Source organism: Eutrigla gurnardus (genome assembly GCF_963514095.1).
Source record: "Eutrigla gurnardus genome assembly, chromosome: 17".
NCBI classification, from domain to species: domain Eukaryota; kingdom Metazoa; phylum Chordata; class Actinopteri; order Perciformes; family Triglidae; genus Eutrigla; species Eutrigla gurnardus.
In genome coordinates this window covers 8,615,214-8,632,979 of record NC_139928.1, presented here as the reverse complement: position 1 = coordinate 8,632,979, position 17,766 = coordinate 8,615,214, and the positions used below count along the sequence as shown (strand labels likewise).

Sequence of the window (17,766 nt, the reverse complement as noted above, 5' to 3'; positions counted from 1 at the left end):
ACAGTGCAAAGATCAATGAGGGGAGAGAACGATGGGGAATTATATGCAACAAAGGTCTCCAGCTGCGATCCAAACACGGTGCCCAAGGAAACAGTAGTTGTTTCTCACTAACATACAGTGCTTGCATATGAATTATAAATCCAGCTAAAGTAGTGGAAAAATATAGCCATTGTACTAACTCAAAACATTAAGCAAACATTTTGCAAAGAGGGTAGAGAGTAAAACCTCAATATCAGGCAACAGTACCCCCATAATACATACTGCAATGAACAATACCATTGTGTTGCATGATATCTACAAAATACTTTTCGGCGTATTCTTATCCCAAATTCCGAGAAGACATTTACCAAGTCCGTGAAATCACTTACAGCATCAACCACTTCAGGGGACGCGAGTTAAAAGGCTTAAATCCCATCACTGATAGGGAAACTGATACCGCTAGGAAGTAGCATATAGCATTCGAGAGTGAAGTTCATTAAACAATAATTTCTCTAAGGATGAGATGTGTTATGTGGCCTTTTGGAAAGCGGCAATATATCTCCAAAACTGCATTCAGCTTGTCTTGGTGCTGATGGAGAGAGACAGGGAGGGCTCTTATCTATAGGCTGCTCGGTATTAAACTCATCTACTTGGAAATGAAGAATTACTCTGTTTGGCTGTAAACAAAAGGGTGTTAGGGGACAAATCGGAAAGCTGGAAAAAGAGGCAGTTTCAACTCATAAGGTGAGATCAAAATTGATAGGGCTCAAATCAAATTTAACTGAAATGAGACAAGGAATGGAATAAGCTGGTAGCAGGAACGGCAATCTGTGAGACATCCATTCAGCTTGTGTATAAATTGTTCATGGTATGCAAAAGTCTTCAGGCTTCTGACACAGACACACATCTGCATCCATACATGCACACTTGAACATGCATCAATCCACAATACATCAACTTGTAGTGCTCCAGTGCTGCTGGGATTCCTTTACTCATGTTGGTATTTAATTAGCATAAGCTGAGGAGCGATAACAAGCTGATTGAAGGGGATGGGCCACAACATTAGCATTAGCGAGGATCAGGACCTAACAACTCTGGAAAGACAGGGATGACAGTGGGGATGTGGAAAAGGGGGGCAGCTGTAATCCATTATGTAGGACTAAAATAAGAGGGATAGGGCAAAAATAATCTAGGGAACAAAAAGGAAATAGAAGAAGAGGCAAGGAAGGCGAAGGGACGGAGTGGGATGAAGAAAGCGAGCAAGCTGGCAAACTAATGTGATGGGTGATTATGCGGGTTTTAACCAGAAATCTGTCTGGGGGATAAACACGGGGATTTGGGATCATAAGAGCTCATTGTCTTTCATTCATTAATTCAAACAACACTTTGTACTGATGCTGTTGCATTGTTTGTGTGTGTGTGTGTGTGTGTGTGTGTGTGTGTGTGTGTGTGTGTGTGTGTGTGTGTGTGTGATGCTGGCGCTCCCTGTGGTTGCAGACAGCAGATTATAGTTAAGGGCTGTGTGTCCAATATAAGTTTCCAGTTTAATCAAATAGCAGGCAAATCAAATCTAATACACAAACCAACGGGTTGCTCAATTGGCGGGAAATATAAGAGGCTAAACCCATTTGCCATCATGCCTGGCAATAATTCTTTGGATTAAATGCAGAAAAAAGCAAGAGCGAGTACCCGTCTGTGTATATGTGTGTATGGTGGTGGCTTCTATCTATTGTCCTGCATGTCAGCAATGAGAGACAGAGACAGATCTGGGTATTGATAGACACCCGTGGGTATGTCACAACACCTTGCACTGTGGTATGTTTTGAACCAGCCTCAGAGGAAGACAAAAAAAAAAGAGAGAATGGGGAATAAAGGGCATATGTGTTACATAAGAACAGAATTCTGATGCCAGTGAGTCAGAGGAGAGAAGTGGTGCGTGAGGGAGGAGGGGGGTGCCGACGGAGCGAATGTAGAGGATGAGAGAGGATACTGCCGCTGAGGGGCAAGCAATACTGCAGAACCGCCTTTAGGCTCCAGTGCGGCTCTCTGGTATCACAATGAAAACATCCGCCGCTGTGTAACCCAGGCACATGCCAGACTGGTGTATGTTTATACAGTATAGGTGGGACCTGTGTGATGTGTGCAACTGAATGTGTGTGTACGTGGGGGTATGGGGCAGCTAGACGCACAGGGAGGGCTGTGCTTGTCAGAGCTAGAAGTGGTGATTTGATAGGTGCAGCTGCAGCCGGCATGTCCCCTGCATTTCAATGAGCAGCGCACTTCGTCTCCTCACTGCCCTCCGACTAAGTCTCTCCCTGTCTCTCTCTCTCTCGCCTCGCTTTTTAACTCCTGTCCTACTCTCACTTACTCGCCATCATTCTGCTCATTTAGCACTCCCTCCTCTATCTTTCAAGACAAGGACCCTGCTAATTCAGAGGGATCTCAACCTGTTCTCTTCCCAGCCCATCGTCTCCGCTTCCTTCACACTAGCATCAGTCTGTGGTCTTACTTCCCTCTCGACTTCCTCTCACTGTTCTCCGGACTCATTCAGCTTTTCTGATCTGGGGTTCTCCTCTCCATCACCCCGGTCCAGGCAATGTGACAGCTTGGAGGAGAGTGGTGGAACTGTTTGTCCTCAGTATAAGTGTCTCTGAGCATAGGGGGAACAATTAACGGGCCACACAAGCCATGGACAAAAGGACACACTCTCAGCTGTGGATGCAAAAGATTTTATAGCAAAAAGCAGAGGGAAAAAGACACACAAAGGATTTCCCTTAATGCTTTTCCCCCCTCACTTGAGTTTTGATACCCTCAGTTTCCCCTGTATCCTGGGTACTTTGATAAAGTCTTTATTATTAGCTTACACATAGCTTATCTCCCCCTCTCATTGCCCTCTTTCTTTCACCAACTCTCCTTCCTTTTTCATCTCATGCTGAGAGCATTTTTTTTTTCATTTTGTTTTCTATTTAGCACTTCAAATTAGTTGCATTTATCTAATTCCGCCTACTCTCCCTCTCCCACCACATAACCCACAGACTGAGACGCACCAGATGACAATGACAAAGCAAGAAGGAGGAAAAAGAGGAAGAAAAAAAAAGCAATATAATGCAAGATATGAGCTTTTGTGATATTAAGTAGAAAATAAATGATAAAAAAAACAAAACAGAGAGACCCCTCTATGCACCCAGTCTTTTGCCTCGAGGAAACGTATTGCACACAACGTACAGTATTATGATGATGCGATGTGCTGAGAACACAGCGCTCATTGAGTCCTCTGGGAGGACGATATCACAGCATGTAGCGAGCACCACAGCAGCCACCCTCAGCCTCATGGGAGCCAAACATCATCCACAGAGCTGGGAAGTGGTACCGATCTGATATGTGGCTGCAGCTCCATGTCTACAGGCAGAAAGAGGACCCACGGGAGCCAGAAACAAGGCAAAACTCAAACTAGTCCATGAGTCTATGATTAGAGTGGAATTATATTGGCTACCTATAACCCTGCTGAAAATAAACTTGCAAACTCGATCCCTTGGAAGAGGAAGGCAGTGTTTCACCCCTGTTGTAATATATTTGTGAAATATAATGACCTGTCAGGACCCTTAATGATGCATCTCAAGGGGCTTATTCTGTAAACTGTGTTAATATGTACCAGAGAGAAAGCTCCTGATTTTGTGCATGTACAGCAGTTTGCCATATTTTAGTTGCATTCAACACTGCTGCTGGTGTGTTACAGACTATTAGAGACCCTCGCTTTTATGACAGTACCATCTGTACCATCAGCAAAAAACGTTTTTGGACAACAAATAAATGCTTGTGGTCGAGTCGCCAACTGTGTGAGTGTGAATGAGGCCTTCCTGAAAAAGAGAGAATGTCTTTCTGTGGATGACTTTTCAACTTCCCAAGCCTCAGACATTCACTCACCATCACATGAGGGCGGAGGCCCCTCAAACTCCAAGTGTGTCCCCAAGCGACAGGTCTGGATGCTGTTTCCACTCAACTGGTAGCCTGGAAGACATCGGTAGCGCACTATATCACCTGAACAGAGAGAGATGGAGGAGGAAGAGGCACGGTTAATAATGGATAAGACACGGTGGCAACAATCCATATGATTGATACAAGCCAACATATCTTCATAAAGCAACAAGTGCTCCTTAGCCAGGATATTACGCAAAAGTAATCATGACCCGTTGTGTGACTCAGTAAAAGAAAAAGTTAACAGTGGTAAGTAGCGCAATAAATCCTCACTGGGGATCCTATAGATGAAACACTATGTCACTGTTGCTGCCTTTGTGTCTCTGAATAATAATGCAGCAAAGAGGTATGCAAATAAACAGATACGGAGAATGAATCTTCATTGTCTTCTACGGGGGAGAATGAGAGCACCTGCCTCAAATCCCTCTGGCTTTCTGATTATTTTGTCATGATCATTCATTTATGCTGCTACCTCAAAATCCCCTGGGTTTTTCTTTCATTTGGGGTGAGTCTGTTTTCAGTACAGCTGCCTTATGGGATGTGTAGTCAGTATCGGAGTCAGTAAACCAGGGGCAATGTAAACTGTCAAAGCCAAAATGTGTAGCGACAGTGAGATTAAATATTTAAAACGATACAATTCCACAAGTCAGGACGGGATTGACATTCAATCAGAAAAAAGTCACAAGACAGCCGTGATCGTGGGTGTGTACATGTGTAGAAATGTGCCTTTTAGTGACAGTATTTCCACCTACCAATTTTAAACTCTTTGCTTGCCATCAGGATCTCCGCATTTGGAATGATGGGGGGAGGCAGGCAGAACTGCAGTCTGTAAGCTAAATTGAAAGCATCAAAGACATGAAAGGAGTCAAAAACAGAATGTGCAAAATATCCGGTGGGAATAACAATCAGGTACGACGACTAATTTACATACCTTGATAGTTGATACGGAACAGTCCACCCTTCTCTGTGTTGCTACGGAAACGTATGAGCACTTGATTGGATGTGCTACTGGGCGGGTCATTCGGCTCTCCGTCAGTGAACACTCCCAGTTTCCTGGCTGTCTCCTGTGGACCATCCCTAAAAAACCCCGGTAAAAACGGCACAGGTCAACTATAACTTCAAATGCAACACTCTGGAGTAAAGTGATGATAATTAACCATGGGGATATTCTCTCAGCAGCCTCTGCTCAAACTGGGCTGCGAACCATAAACTACCAAAAAGGCCCTGTGATGCATCTCTGTGAGAAATCCAAATAAAGCCACGTGCCAGATTATTGTCAAACAGCTTCCAGAAGCAGAGTAGAACCAAGCTGCTCTCACTTCATCATACCCAGAGCAATTACTCTCGGCTGCTATGGATGATTATGTTGAAATAAGGTAAAAATTACAGATAAGCGTGGAATGACAGGTCTGGATTGCACCGTCCCCGCTAACTGCCGTCCAATGGGAGTGTCCCTGGAAGCTGTGGCCCAGCCTTGGCAGTCCCCTGGCGTGGGCATGGCCGATTAAGCCAGCTCCCAGATTCCTGCCACAACCATTCAGCTTAAAAACCATCTGTCTTTGGCTGTCAGACTGGGCATGGGAGATTACAAGCAGCTCTGGAAACGGCTGGCTAGGGACTGCTGCCTGACAGCACACTGGCCAAGCCGCCATTACGGGGCCCATTTCCTTGGCTCAGTAGTTCAGTGGATAGATACACAGCGGTGGTAACTGGAAACTGGGGAACATGATAGTCTCCATCTTGGCTCTGCATGAGCTGGTAGCGAAAGATCAGCACAGTAGGGGCGATTTACAGAAGAAGGTCATCAATACGCTAAAAAGTGGACATTTGGCTTACTTTACCCATGTCGACGTAGTGACGAAGCTCGTCATGCACTAAAAGAAAATCTTCACAAAAATGTCTATAAGCAGCTCAATCCATACACAGAGATGTCACCCCACGCCATGTTGACTTTTCATGTGGTCGTCACGTTGCCAGTTTGCCTGGCAGTCAGATCTCCGGTCTCACTGAGAGCTGGGACCTTTGGAGCTTGTCTCAGGGAGAGAGGATCAACTGGGACTGGCAACCATCATGCATGCAGAATCCTGTCTTTGGTCCCACATATGGCAGGCCCAGCCGTGCATTGTAGAAATGATGAAAGGAGGCTACCTACCACATACATGTCCGAAAATAAACATTTAAACGCACACAGACGGACGCACGCACGCACGCACGCACGCACGCACGCACGCACGCACAGTTCCACCAGCCAAAACCTACTCGCCCTCTCTCTTCTCTCTCTTGGGTGAGTACGATATTCCACCTACTCTGCTCTGCTTCCTCCAGGGCAGCTTCCAATAATTACATGTTACTATTTGACATTTACAAAATATGATATATATATATATATATATATATATATATATATATATAAATATATGCAAGCAAATAAAGATATTAAGCCACAGAAAAGGAAGCTTTACGGTTTTTTTTGCCACTGTAATGGATCATATTGTAAAGGAGAGTGACTTCTTAGTTAGAATATAGAAAAAGACAGTGAATGGAAAGTGAGAAGGGGGCAGGGGCACTGAGATTAACTAACTGGAGCATGTCTAAGGTTTGTTAAGAGCCACAACAGAAACAGATAACAGGGAAAAACATAAAAACTGGAGTTGTTGGCAAGGAGTTGAAGGAAAAGATTGAAATGAAAGGCAACATTAAGGTGATAACGAGAAAATTGAACTCCAAATAAATTACACAGTTCCACATTTTTCGAGATGGCCTTGAGATTCTGGTTCAGTTATTACTAATAAAAGTGGTTAAAATATCATCAAAAAAAGGGAAAAAAGTACAAAGGGATATTATCCAAAATGTTAACGTACAAAATGTATACAGTTCTTCATATGGTGTATTCATATATCATATCATTTCTTACCAGAGAGTGATGAAGTCGTGCGGCCCATGAACCTGAAGCAGGGTGAAGTTGATTTTGATGCCGAAGCCGTGAGCCACGGTGATCAGCCAGGAGCAGTCAGCTGAGCTAGGGTACTCCTCTGGGTAACCCGGGGAGAAGATGGTCCCATTGTCTGATGTGATGTTCCCACCGCAAGGCACTGAGGGAGGGACGAGGAAGGGAGGGAAGGGACGGAGTGTATCAGTGGTCCAGGAATCAGTGGTCATTTCAGTGCTCCAGCAATACAACAGGACACATGCATAATTCAGCTGCAATGGGTAGAAAACAGGGATCTTTCATCCCCTGATTCTTCTGCTTCCCTTCTCAGTGTCTCCCTCCCTCTCTCCTTTACTCTTCGTCGAGTGCCCTGGCGCTTGTCTGAGCTAAAGATTAGCCAGTAAAGCCTGTTAGCAAGTGGGGACTTGGATGGAGTGTTTTGCTAAGATAAGACCTCAACCCTTTCCCAGTGGGGTGAATACAGAGAGTGCAGAGATGGGGCAAGGGGTTAGTGTGGACTGGGCTTTTGAGGTGTGTGTATACAGTAAGCATATGAGCAGTGGATATGCACGTCTGTAAATGTGTTTGTTTGAGTGACAGGAAAGGTTAAAATGCCATGTCTATGTCAGAGCTGTAGAACTTCACAAAATTCACATGCTGGCTTACATCCCGAGGTTAAAAATATCCTGCACAGCCTGACAAATACAGTACGACTCATACAAACTACCCTGCACCCAGCCTCAAATCTGCATGCACAGAAATTCTAACTATATTTCAAACATTCCTCAGGAACTCAGGAGGCTTTAACCAACTTAACGATTACGAAGCTTAACATTCCCGCAGCTGCCCTGAGAGAAACCCCATGTTCACTGTGGTGGAGCAGGAAAAATGAGGAAGGAGTGGTAATCTCAGTAGTGCAGGCATCTCAAGCAACCCATACGGGTATTCAGCTTAACGACACACCCGTCGATGCCTGTTATGATCATTCCCAAAGCAGAGCTTGCATGTTGTATCCCTCTATGGTCATGTGTTTTTTCATGGTATATGACTGCCAGCTTTAGCTGCTGGTTAATAGGCCCCTCTGCTGCAGGCTCACCTGCTAAACAAGGAATTGATCAGACTGATTGATCACACCTTGGACACTCTTTGGTGCACATCTGGCTGACGCCATCAACTGGCAGGCTACTTAAACTTTATATGGAAAGGCCTTCACACACTCGGGGTGTGATGAATTAACAACATGAAAATGCAAAATCATCATAAATCATACATTTAGAAATGTTTGTTTGTTGTTGATTTTGGATTACTTCAGGAAAAACTTGACTTTTCACATTTTCAAATCCTTTGTCTTTTGCTAATAAAGCAATGTTTGTTACATCGGTTTATTTAAAAGTTTATTTGGTCAATGTTTTAAGATTAATGTTAAAATAATGTATGGAAAATATTGCAACAGTAAAGTTTCTTGCTGATTGTTATGAACCTACATTGATACTTTGTTTCTGAATTGTTTTGTTTTGTTTTGACATGATTCTGTATATTATTTGTGGTCAAGGAAATCTAATTTGTTTTTGTCAATCAGACCAGCATGCGTGGTTAGCGATGTTGATTGGTGATTGGCCCATTCCTGATTACGCGCAGTATACAGCGCAGAGACTGACGGACAGGGGGAGGTTTTGACTCTATCCGCGCCGATCCGCGCCGGTGGATGCGCTTTCGTTTGGACGCCACATCTATCCCTGAGCTTTCGTGGACGTCGTGTTTTTTTTGGATCGCCAACACTCTTCACCTCCTCCCTCGTGACGCGGACGTCTCTTCACTCCCTCCGCTCTCGTGGACGCCTTGGTTTTCTGTATCGTTTGGACACTCTTCACTCCCTCCCTCGTGATGCCCTACTGTTTGGACGCTCTCCGACGCTCCGCGGTCGCGATGGACATTGTGGTTAGGGAACCGTGTAACTTTTGGTGTAACTTTGTGAATGATAACATGTCTAAATAATTCAGTTGAAGATAAATATTGGTAACTCATCTATGACTCTCTGTCTGCCTTTGCTGCCACCTTGGACACGTAACATAATTGGGGGCTCGTCCGGGATCTGAACCGGTTTTGGTGAGTCTTTGGCATTAAGCAATTTTGAGAATTCAATTGTAATCCAACTCACTCAACTGATTTATTTCATAATCATGGCAGCAGCAGTGCAAGAGTTTTTGGAGTTACCTACTGTTACGGGTCTGCAGGAGTAAAAAAAAACGGACTTGTTGGAAGTTGCAAAATCGCTGAACCTAGTGAAGGTTAATGCAAGCTACACAAAAACTCAGATTGCCAAGCTAATAGCACAACATTTGTATGATGAGTCTTTGTTCACAAGTGAAGCTTTAGCTCCGTTTGTAGACGTTGATGGTGACCCTCAACCTACGCCTAGCTCTGAAACTGAGTTAAAAATTCGCCTAATTCAGTTGGAGAATGAAAGACAAAAAGAAGAAAGGCAGTTTGAACTGGAGAAATTGAGATTGGAAGGATGCTGCAAAGTGTGATAAAAGGAAAAGCACAACGAGCCTATTCAGCTTTGTCTGTTGATGATGCCTCAAGTTATGATGTGGTTAAGCAAGCCATTTTGACAGCTTACGAGCTGGTTCCAGAGGCATATAGGCAGAAATTTCGTGGTCTCAGAAAGGCTGATGACCAGACATATGGTGAATTTGCTCATGACAAAGAGGTGTTCTTTGAGCGTTGGTGTGCATCTAAAGCTGTCAATAATGATGTCAGATTGGTGAAAGACCTGATGCTGGTTGAGGAATTTAAGCGGTGTGTTAAGGATGATATTAAGTCTTATCTTGATGAGAAAGATGCGTCCACACTACGTGAAGCTGCTAAGTTTGCAGATGAGTATTCACTCACGCACAAATCTAAGTTTGGGTCTCATGATCGGCTATATCCACCTAAGAAGAGTGGTAGTAAACCATACTTCGCACATGCAACGGATGTTAGGGAGAGAAGTGCTTATATTAAGAACAAGTTCAGGGACACCAAGAAAGAGGCCCCCACAGGCCCTATTTGTCATTATTGTAAGAAACCAGGTCATGTTCTGTCTGAGTGCCTAACTCTTAGAAGAAAGCAGGAAAAAGAGGCCTCGCCTAACGCTTTGGTGAACTCTTTGACAGAGATGCCTATTGAGTGTGGTTCTATGGAATCATTTTGTCCTGACAATGCAAAAAAAACTGATCTTCTGAGGGAAGAGTTCCTTCCTTTTGTGTCTGAGGGATTTGTTTCTTCAAGTGAAAATTCTGCTCCTCAACCCATTCGAATTATCCGCGATACTGGGGCTTCCCAGTCGCTTTTGTTAGGAGAGGCATTGCCCTCCTGTGAAAATGAAGACACTGAAATGGGTGACTTCATTCTTGTTCAGGGGATTGAGGGGAGAATTGTAACTGTACCTCTGCACTCTGTGTTTCTGAAGTCAGACTTAGTAACAGGACGAGTTAAAGTGGGGCTTATGTCCAGCCTCCCTATCAAAGGTATTTCTCTTTTACTCGGCAACGACCTAGCTGGCGGGAAAGTTGTTCCCTCGGTTCAGTTAACCTCTAAGCCGAGCACTGAAGATGAGTCTAATTTAGACATTGATATTTTCCCTTCATGTGCAGTGACTCGAGCTATGGCCAAAAAGGCAACAGAAGAGGAGGACTCTGTGCAATCTAGCACTTTGTTAAAACAAGACCATGATCCTTCAGATCGTGGCTCTAGTAAGAGTTCAGGTTTTGATGAGCTGTCAGATACATTTCTTAGCACAGTCTTTGAGAAGTACAGTGGTAAGTCACCACAAGACACCGGGAACGATTTACCAGTGTCTGATGATTTACCTTTGTCAAGAAAGCAATTGATCACTGAACAAAGCAGTGATCCAGAGATTGCTGGATTGAGAGAAAAAGCTCTCCCAGATGACGAAATTGTCAAAGTACCAGTTGGTTATTATCTTAAAGATGGGGTTTTGATGCGGAAATGGCGTCCCCCTGATATTCCTGCCAATGAAGATTGGGCAGTCGTCCATCAGGTTGTCGTACCTAAAGTTTACAGGAAGGACATACTTACTATGGCACATAGCTTACCTCTAGGTGGCCATCTTGGTGTTAGCAAGACTGTTAACAAGGTGATGAAGCAATTCTTCTGGCCAGGTTTGCGCAAAGATGTTGCAACCTTCTGTCGCACTTGTCACCCTTGTCAAGTGGTGGGTAAACACCAGTTAGACCCTCCTGTAGCACCATTGAAACCGATCCCAGCCTTTGGTGAACCTTTCTCCCGGGTTATTGTGGATTGTGTAGGACCTTTACCCAGGACGAAAACTGGAAACGAGTACATGCTGACTATCATGTGTGCCGCCACGAGGTTCCCTGAAGCAATTCCACTGAGAAATATCAAAGCAGTTACTATTTCTAGGGCCTTGATTAAGTTTTTCACTTCGTTTGGTCTGCCTAAGGAGATCCAATCTGACCAGGGTAGTAATTTCACCTCCGGAATGTTTCAGCAGGTTGTTTATCAACTAGGGGTTAGACAGATCACTTCAAGTGCCTATCATCCTGAGAGTCAGGGGTCGTTGGAAAGATTTCACGCCACTCTCAAAACAATGATCAGGACGTACTGCTACGAAAATAAGAAGGACTGGGATGAAGGAGTTCATTTGTTGTTGTTTGCGGCTAGGGAGTCAATTCAAGAGTCTCTGGGCTTCAGCCCTTTTGAGCTGGTTTTTGGACACCAGGTTAGAGGACCGTTGGCCCTGCTGAGTGAGCAGTGGACTAACAAAGATACTCATGTCAATCTGCTGGATTACGTCCTGAATTTCAAAGAGAGACTTCGTAGAGCCTGTGCGCTAGCCAAGGATAATCTGGTGGCAACTCAAGAGAAGATGAAAACTTGGTATGACCGCAAGGCTAGGACAAGGACATTTAAGCCCGGAGAAAGAGTACTTGTTTTGTTCCCCCTGCAGTCCAATCCCCTGCAGGCTAGATTTCATGGGCCTTATGAAATCTATTCCAAGGTTAGCGACCTCAATTACATTGTGACAACTCCGGATAGGAGAAAGCCAAGGCAGTTGTGCCATGTCAACATGTTGAAACGCTACCATGACAGAGCTATACAGGCTGTCTCAGTTGTTAGCCAGGTTGAGAGTTCTGTAGATGACCATTGTCAGGAGGAGGAACCCTTCATCAAACCTGAAGTCATTCCTTGCAAATTGTCCAATTCTGAGATTTTGCAGAACCTTGGGGTGAAAATGTCACATTTAGACCCTTGGAAACAAGCTCAAATGAGGGACTTGGTGCTCAGGTATCAAGATCTGTTTCCTGATGTTCCTAAGAGAACCCATGTAGCAGTCCATGATGTTGACGTTGGTGACGCTCAACCAATAAAACAACATCCATATAGGGTGAGTCCTCAGAAATCTAAACTGGCTGAAGAGGAAGTGGTTTACATGTTAAAGCATGGCATCATTCAGCCATCGCACTCCAATTGGAGTTCGCCCTGTGTGCTTGTACCAAAGCCTGATGGCAGTGCAAGATTCTGTACTGACTATAGGAAAGTTAATGCTGTTAGCAAGACTGATGCTTTTCCAATCCCAAGGGTTGATGATTGTGTTGACAAAGTAGGGCAGTCAAAGTTCCTCACTAAGATTGATCTCTTGAAAGGTTATTGGTGTGTTCCATTAACTGACCGTGGTAGAGAAATCTCTGCTTTCGTCACACCTTCTGGGCTGTACGAATACAATGTTCTCCCATTTGGAATGAAGAATTCGCCAGCCACATTCCAAAGAATGATTCAGTCTGTGATCAGAGATTTGCCCAACACCAGTGCTTACATTGATGATTTAGTGACGGGGAGTGAGACTTGGGAGAAACATCTGGAGGATGTAGGAAGACTGCTTGAGAACCTGTCGGAGGCCAACTTAACAGTCAATCTGTCTAAGAGCGAATTTGGATGTGCCCATGTTACTTATCTTGGACACGTTATTGGCCAGGGTCAGGTGGTGCCTGTTGACGCTAAGATTCAGACAGTTATGGCTTTTGCTGCTCCCACGGGTAAGAAAGACCTGAGGCGATTCTTGGGAATGGTGGGGTATTATCGCAAGTTCTGTAAGAACTTTGCTGACGTCGCCTTGCCACTAACAAACGTGCTCAAGAAAAGAGAGAATTTTGTCTGGAACGAATCTTGCCAAAAGGCATTTGACAAACTGAAGTCCATGTTATGTAATTATCCTGTACTCCAGTCTCCTGATTTTAGTAAGCCATTTTCAGTGGCCGTTGACGCTAGTGATGGTGCCGCTGGGGCTGTGTTGTCACAACATGATGAGAGTGACAATGTTGAGCATCCTGTTGCATACTTTTCCAAGAAGTTCAACCGACATCAGAGAAATTATTCAACAATTGAGAAAGAGCTATTAGCTTTGATCCTAGCACTGCAACATTTCGATGTGTATTTATGTACTGGTCAGAAACCCCTCATTGTATACACAGATCATAATCCCTTGGTGTTTTTGAGTAAGATGAGAAACAAAAACAGAAGATTGTTAAACTGGAGTTTAATTTTGCAAGAGTATGATATGGTAATCAAGCATATCAAGGGTAAAGATAATGTCATTGCTGATTGTCTATCGCGGTGTTAAGATGTTGAAATTGTAGATAGACCTGTCTGAAAATTTTGATCTATCGGATCAAAATTTCCCTTTTAAGGGGGAAGGTGTTATGAACCTACATTGATACTTTGTTTCTGAATTGTTTTGTTTTGTTTTGACATGATTCTGTATATTATTTGTGGTCAAGGAAATCTAATTTGTTTTTGTCAATCAGACCAGCATGCGTGGTTAGCGATGTTGATTGGTGATTGGCCCATTCCTGATTACGCGCAGTATACAGCGCAGAGACTGACGGACAGGGGGAGGTTTTGACTCTATCCGCGCCGATCCGCGCCGGTGGATGCGCTTTCGTTTGGACGCCACATCTATCCCTGAGCTTTCGTGGACGTCGTGTTTTTTTTGGATCGCCAACACTCTTCACCTCCTCCCTCGTGACGCGGACGTCTCTTCACTCCCTCCGCTCTCGTGGACGCCTTGGTTTTCTGTATCGTTTGGACACTCTTCACTCCCTCCCTCGTGATGCCCTACTGTTTGGACGCTCTCCGACGCTCCGCGGTCGCGATGGACATTGTGGTTAGGGAACCGTGTAACTTTTGGTGTAACTTTGTGAATGATAACATGTCTAAATAATTCAGTTGAAGATAAATATTGGTAACTCATCTATGACTCTCTGTCTGCCTTTGCTGCCACCTTGGACACGTAACACTGATTTATTATTATACAAGTAGACTGATTATATTCTGAATTAATTATGTGTAAATGTTGGTTTCAAAAGTACTTAGTTACTACAGTAAATATGAATATTACGTGTACGTTAGATAGAAGGTATTCAGTGTTAAAGCGTTGCCTCTGGTGATCAGTAAGAATGAAATAGAACTTCCGTACATCCATCTTCGTGAGGGCCTTCATCAACATAATGCATTGCTTAGCCATCAGAACTAAATGCTTAAGCCAAACATGAACGTTGATTCAATAATTAAACCCTCAAACCAACCCGATCTCACTCCCTACTCATCAAATCCAGACGCTGGGGCAGTGCCCCTCGGTATCTGAGGGCATCTGCATGAGACGCAGCAGACTTTCAACTAACTCCACAGTAAACCCATCCGCGTCAGTCAGCATATGTCTGGTAGGAGGGGTTGGTCCGATGGGTCAAATAACAACAACAACAATCCCAGAAAATCTTTTCCTCGGCCTAACATAATGTCTGCTTCAGTAAACCTAAACACTGAGTAAACCTACGTATGGATGTTAATACTGAAGTCAGACTCTATGCATGTAACAAGCAGAAAAAGTGTGTTTCCGGTGAGCATCACTTAGAAACTTGAATGCTGAGAAAGACTGATGCTAGTGAGGAAGCTAGAGTGTCACACAGCCTTTGAAATGTGAGGAGCGGCCAAAATGTCTCACACACACACACACACACACACATGTACACACACACACACACATGTACACACACTTTTTCAATGTCAAAAATGCCCATACAAAAGAACATTGGTCTAAGAGAATACACTACCTTCCGTCCCCTCTTCCTTTTCACTCTGTTGCTCCTTCTCTAACTTGGATTTATCTCCCTGCTCACCCTTTCAAAGTTCCAGTGTCATGGCCGTCACCTTCCTCCGTAATTTTGCCCGCCTTATAGAATAATTGACAGTTAGAGCGTGAGAATGTGGGTCAAGGACGAGGCAAGAGAAAGAGCACCCATTACTTTTCTTTTCAATACAGGCCCTCTTTTATTCATCCTTTATTTGCCTCCATTCCTCTTTCACACTGTATTGATTTTCATTAAAGAGTACTTTGCTTCATTAATGGCGGATGATAATTCAGTTTAATTGCATTATTCATAATAGATAATCATTATCTCCATAGCAGCACTTCGCATTAATGACGCAACAGCATCAGCATACAATAGCTCAATATGATCTAAACAGGAAATATCAAGAGATTACTTTGGTTCTGCATTCGTGAGGCATCGCCACTTGTTTTGGAAGACTATTTAGTGGTCGGATTAGTAAATGTGTGAAATTTGCATAATGTTCCAACATCGATATGACAAATCTCACATCCCTTACCTTCGCAGCGAGGGGAAGGATGATCCCAATTGCGGGTGGTGCCATGCTCGCAGGTGAGGATGGAATATCCCATTAGCTGATACCCGGGTAGACACTCAAAGGAAATAGATTGGCCCACATTATAGCCAGCACCGACCACTACTCCGTAACGGAAAGGCTCTGGATCAGGACACTCCTGTAGCTCATAAGCTGAGGGAGAGAACAGCATGTACTTCAGTCTCTTCAAATCACCATACATGTTTCCAAAGCTAAATATCCTCATTCAGTCATATGGTATTATGACAGAATCAAAACATTCTGTAATTACAAACCATTAGGTAGCACGTTTAAAACACATGTTCCTATATGCGCATAGCAGTCAATTCACACAACCATTACAGATATTTCTATGCTTTCTGTTGTTCTTTCTACTTGCGCTCAACCTCCCACTCACTCCTCCTCCTCCTCCTTCTTAGATAGGAGTTTTCAGAAGGGAAAAAAAAGCTGGGGGTGGGTTTGACTTTTGCTGGAGGAGTATGATGCAGTCATCAGAAGTAGTGTGGGTAAATAATTTTTCTTTCTTCCTCTTGGATACAAAAGCAAAGCCGGCAGTGAGCCTTGACGAGCCAGGATATAAATACGACTAAAGAAATTGATTTGTATGGATCACAGCTTCTCTTTGTGGGAGATAACTCATGCAAATACTGCAACAAGGGGGTATTTGCAAATATAATGCTTGATTTATATGCTAATGTACACATATTTATGTAAATGCACAATGCTACCTTTCGATTTGCTCGCTCGTTTGTTGAATCACAAAATGCTAACTTTGTGTGCCTGTTGCATTTGCAGACGAGGGCGATTTATTCCCTGCAGCCACGCAGGCATGCAATGAAGCCTTTTATTGGCACATGTTGAGACAATCCTTGAAATGATCAACAGATTTATATACAGAGATTTATAGATCTGGTGAATTTACTGGCTCCGTGGGCTGATTAGTCTGACACAGTCAGTTCTCGGGCTCAACAATATTATGGCATTACATGCACATCTCACAATAAATTGACACTAATGGCACATAAGCGAACAAGAAGAAAGAAGGTGTCACTCCCCGAGATTATTATTTACCATTCCGCAGTTAAAAAAAAAAACATAATTCATTTGTCACGTTATAATGTATTCTATGATTGTGTCAATTCAGGGGAAATAGCTCTGATCATGACTTTCTCTGAACCCCTGTTGCCATTTCAGTGACAGCAAAGATGGTTTGAAGCAGCTAAAAAACTCAGATGAAGTAATTACTGGTTTTATCAAGCTTTGCAGAAGAACGTAACTCATAATACTGATACAAGCTCAGCTCTGCAAGTCTTAGCCCTGGTGATTATTATCATTATTATTAACATATATTAGCCAAGTCTATTTTTGTCAGAGGCAATCCTAAGGCTGTTCATCATTTCCAGCTTCAATCTTCTGTCTGCATGTTTTACGAGCGGTACACTTTCTTACACATTATTCCCGGTCTCTTACCCTGGTACTCGAATCTGAAGCCAGCTTTATTCTGTGAGTGGTCACTATGGAAATATATTGTGGTCTCGTGGGAGGTGGTGAGAAGGGACGAGGGAACATCCTGGCCGCTAAATCGTCCAATCACTGCGCTTGTATCAAGGGGACCATTGCGGATCTCTAGAAAATCATGGTTGGCCTCAGTGGAGAAGTTGAGGAACTGTAGGTTAGCTCCTGGGAAAAGAAGAAAGAAATATTAAGAGAGAACTAGTAGGAAATTGAAAAAGAATCTTCCTGAAATGCAAGGTACCGCTGGCACGGACGCTCAGATCTAAATGAGTTTAAACATGGATCTTTGACTAAAAACGTAGCTGTTTCACATTCCAGCCCTACAAGTGGTGTAATTAAAGACTCTTGAGTGTGGAAATGCTTTAAGAGCCTCTCATGATGCTCACCATAACCAACCGGCAGGTAGATTCTCCAGGTACAGTCACCGTTGCTAGGGTAGTTGCCAGGGAAACCAGGGCTGAGAATCATGCCCTCCATCTCCTCCCGAATCCCACCACATTGAGCTGGCAGAGGGCAAAGAAAGCACTTTATTAGCATCTGCAAACAGTGATTATTCCAGATTGGTAAAATTCTTACTAAATAATGAGACAAATACAGTTCAATGTAATTTCTTGTTTGTGTTATTGGGATTAAAATTGTGG

General features: G+C 43.6%; 1 protein-coding gene across 1 annotated transcript in view; it reads right to left on the bottom strand.

Moving 5' to 3' along the window:
- Nucleotides 1-17,766, bottom strand: part of csmd2 (CUB and Sushi multiple domains 2) — a 230,847-nt gene that overhangs the window by 36,685 nt on the left and 176,396 nt on the right. Inside the window, exons 41-47 of the mRNA XM_084032112.1 lie at nucleotides 17,512-17,628; nucleotides 17,081-17,290; nucleotides 15,575-15,763; nucleotides 6,869-7,046; nucleotides 4,886-5,031; nucleotides 4,707-4,787; nucleotides 3,904-4,017 (exon numbers count right to left, since the gene is read on the bottom strand). Of these exons, the coding sequence (XP_083888238.1) occupies nucleotides 3,904-4,017; nucleotides 4,707-4,787; nucleotides 4,886-5,031; nucleotides 6,869-7,046; nucleotides 15,575-15,763; nucleotides 17,081-17,290; nucleotides 17,512-17,628 (1,035 nt within the window). The remainder of the gene's footprint in view (nucleotides 1-3,903; nucleotides 4,018-4,706; nucleotides 4,788-4,885; nucleotides 5,032-6,868; nucleotides 7,047-15,574; nucleotides 15,764-17,080; nucleotides 17,291-17,511; nucleotides 17,629-17,766) is intronic.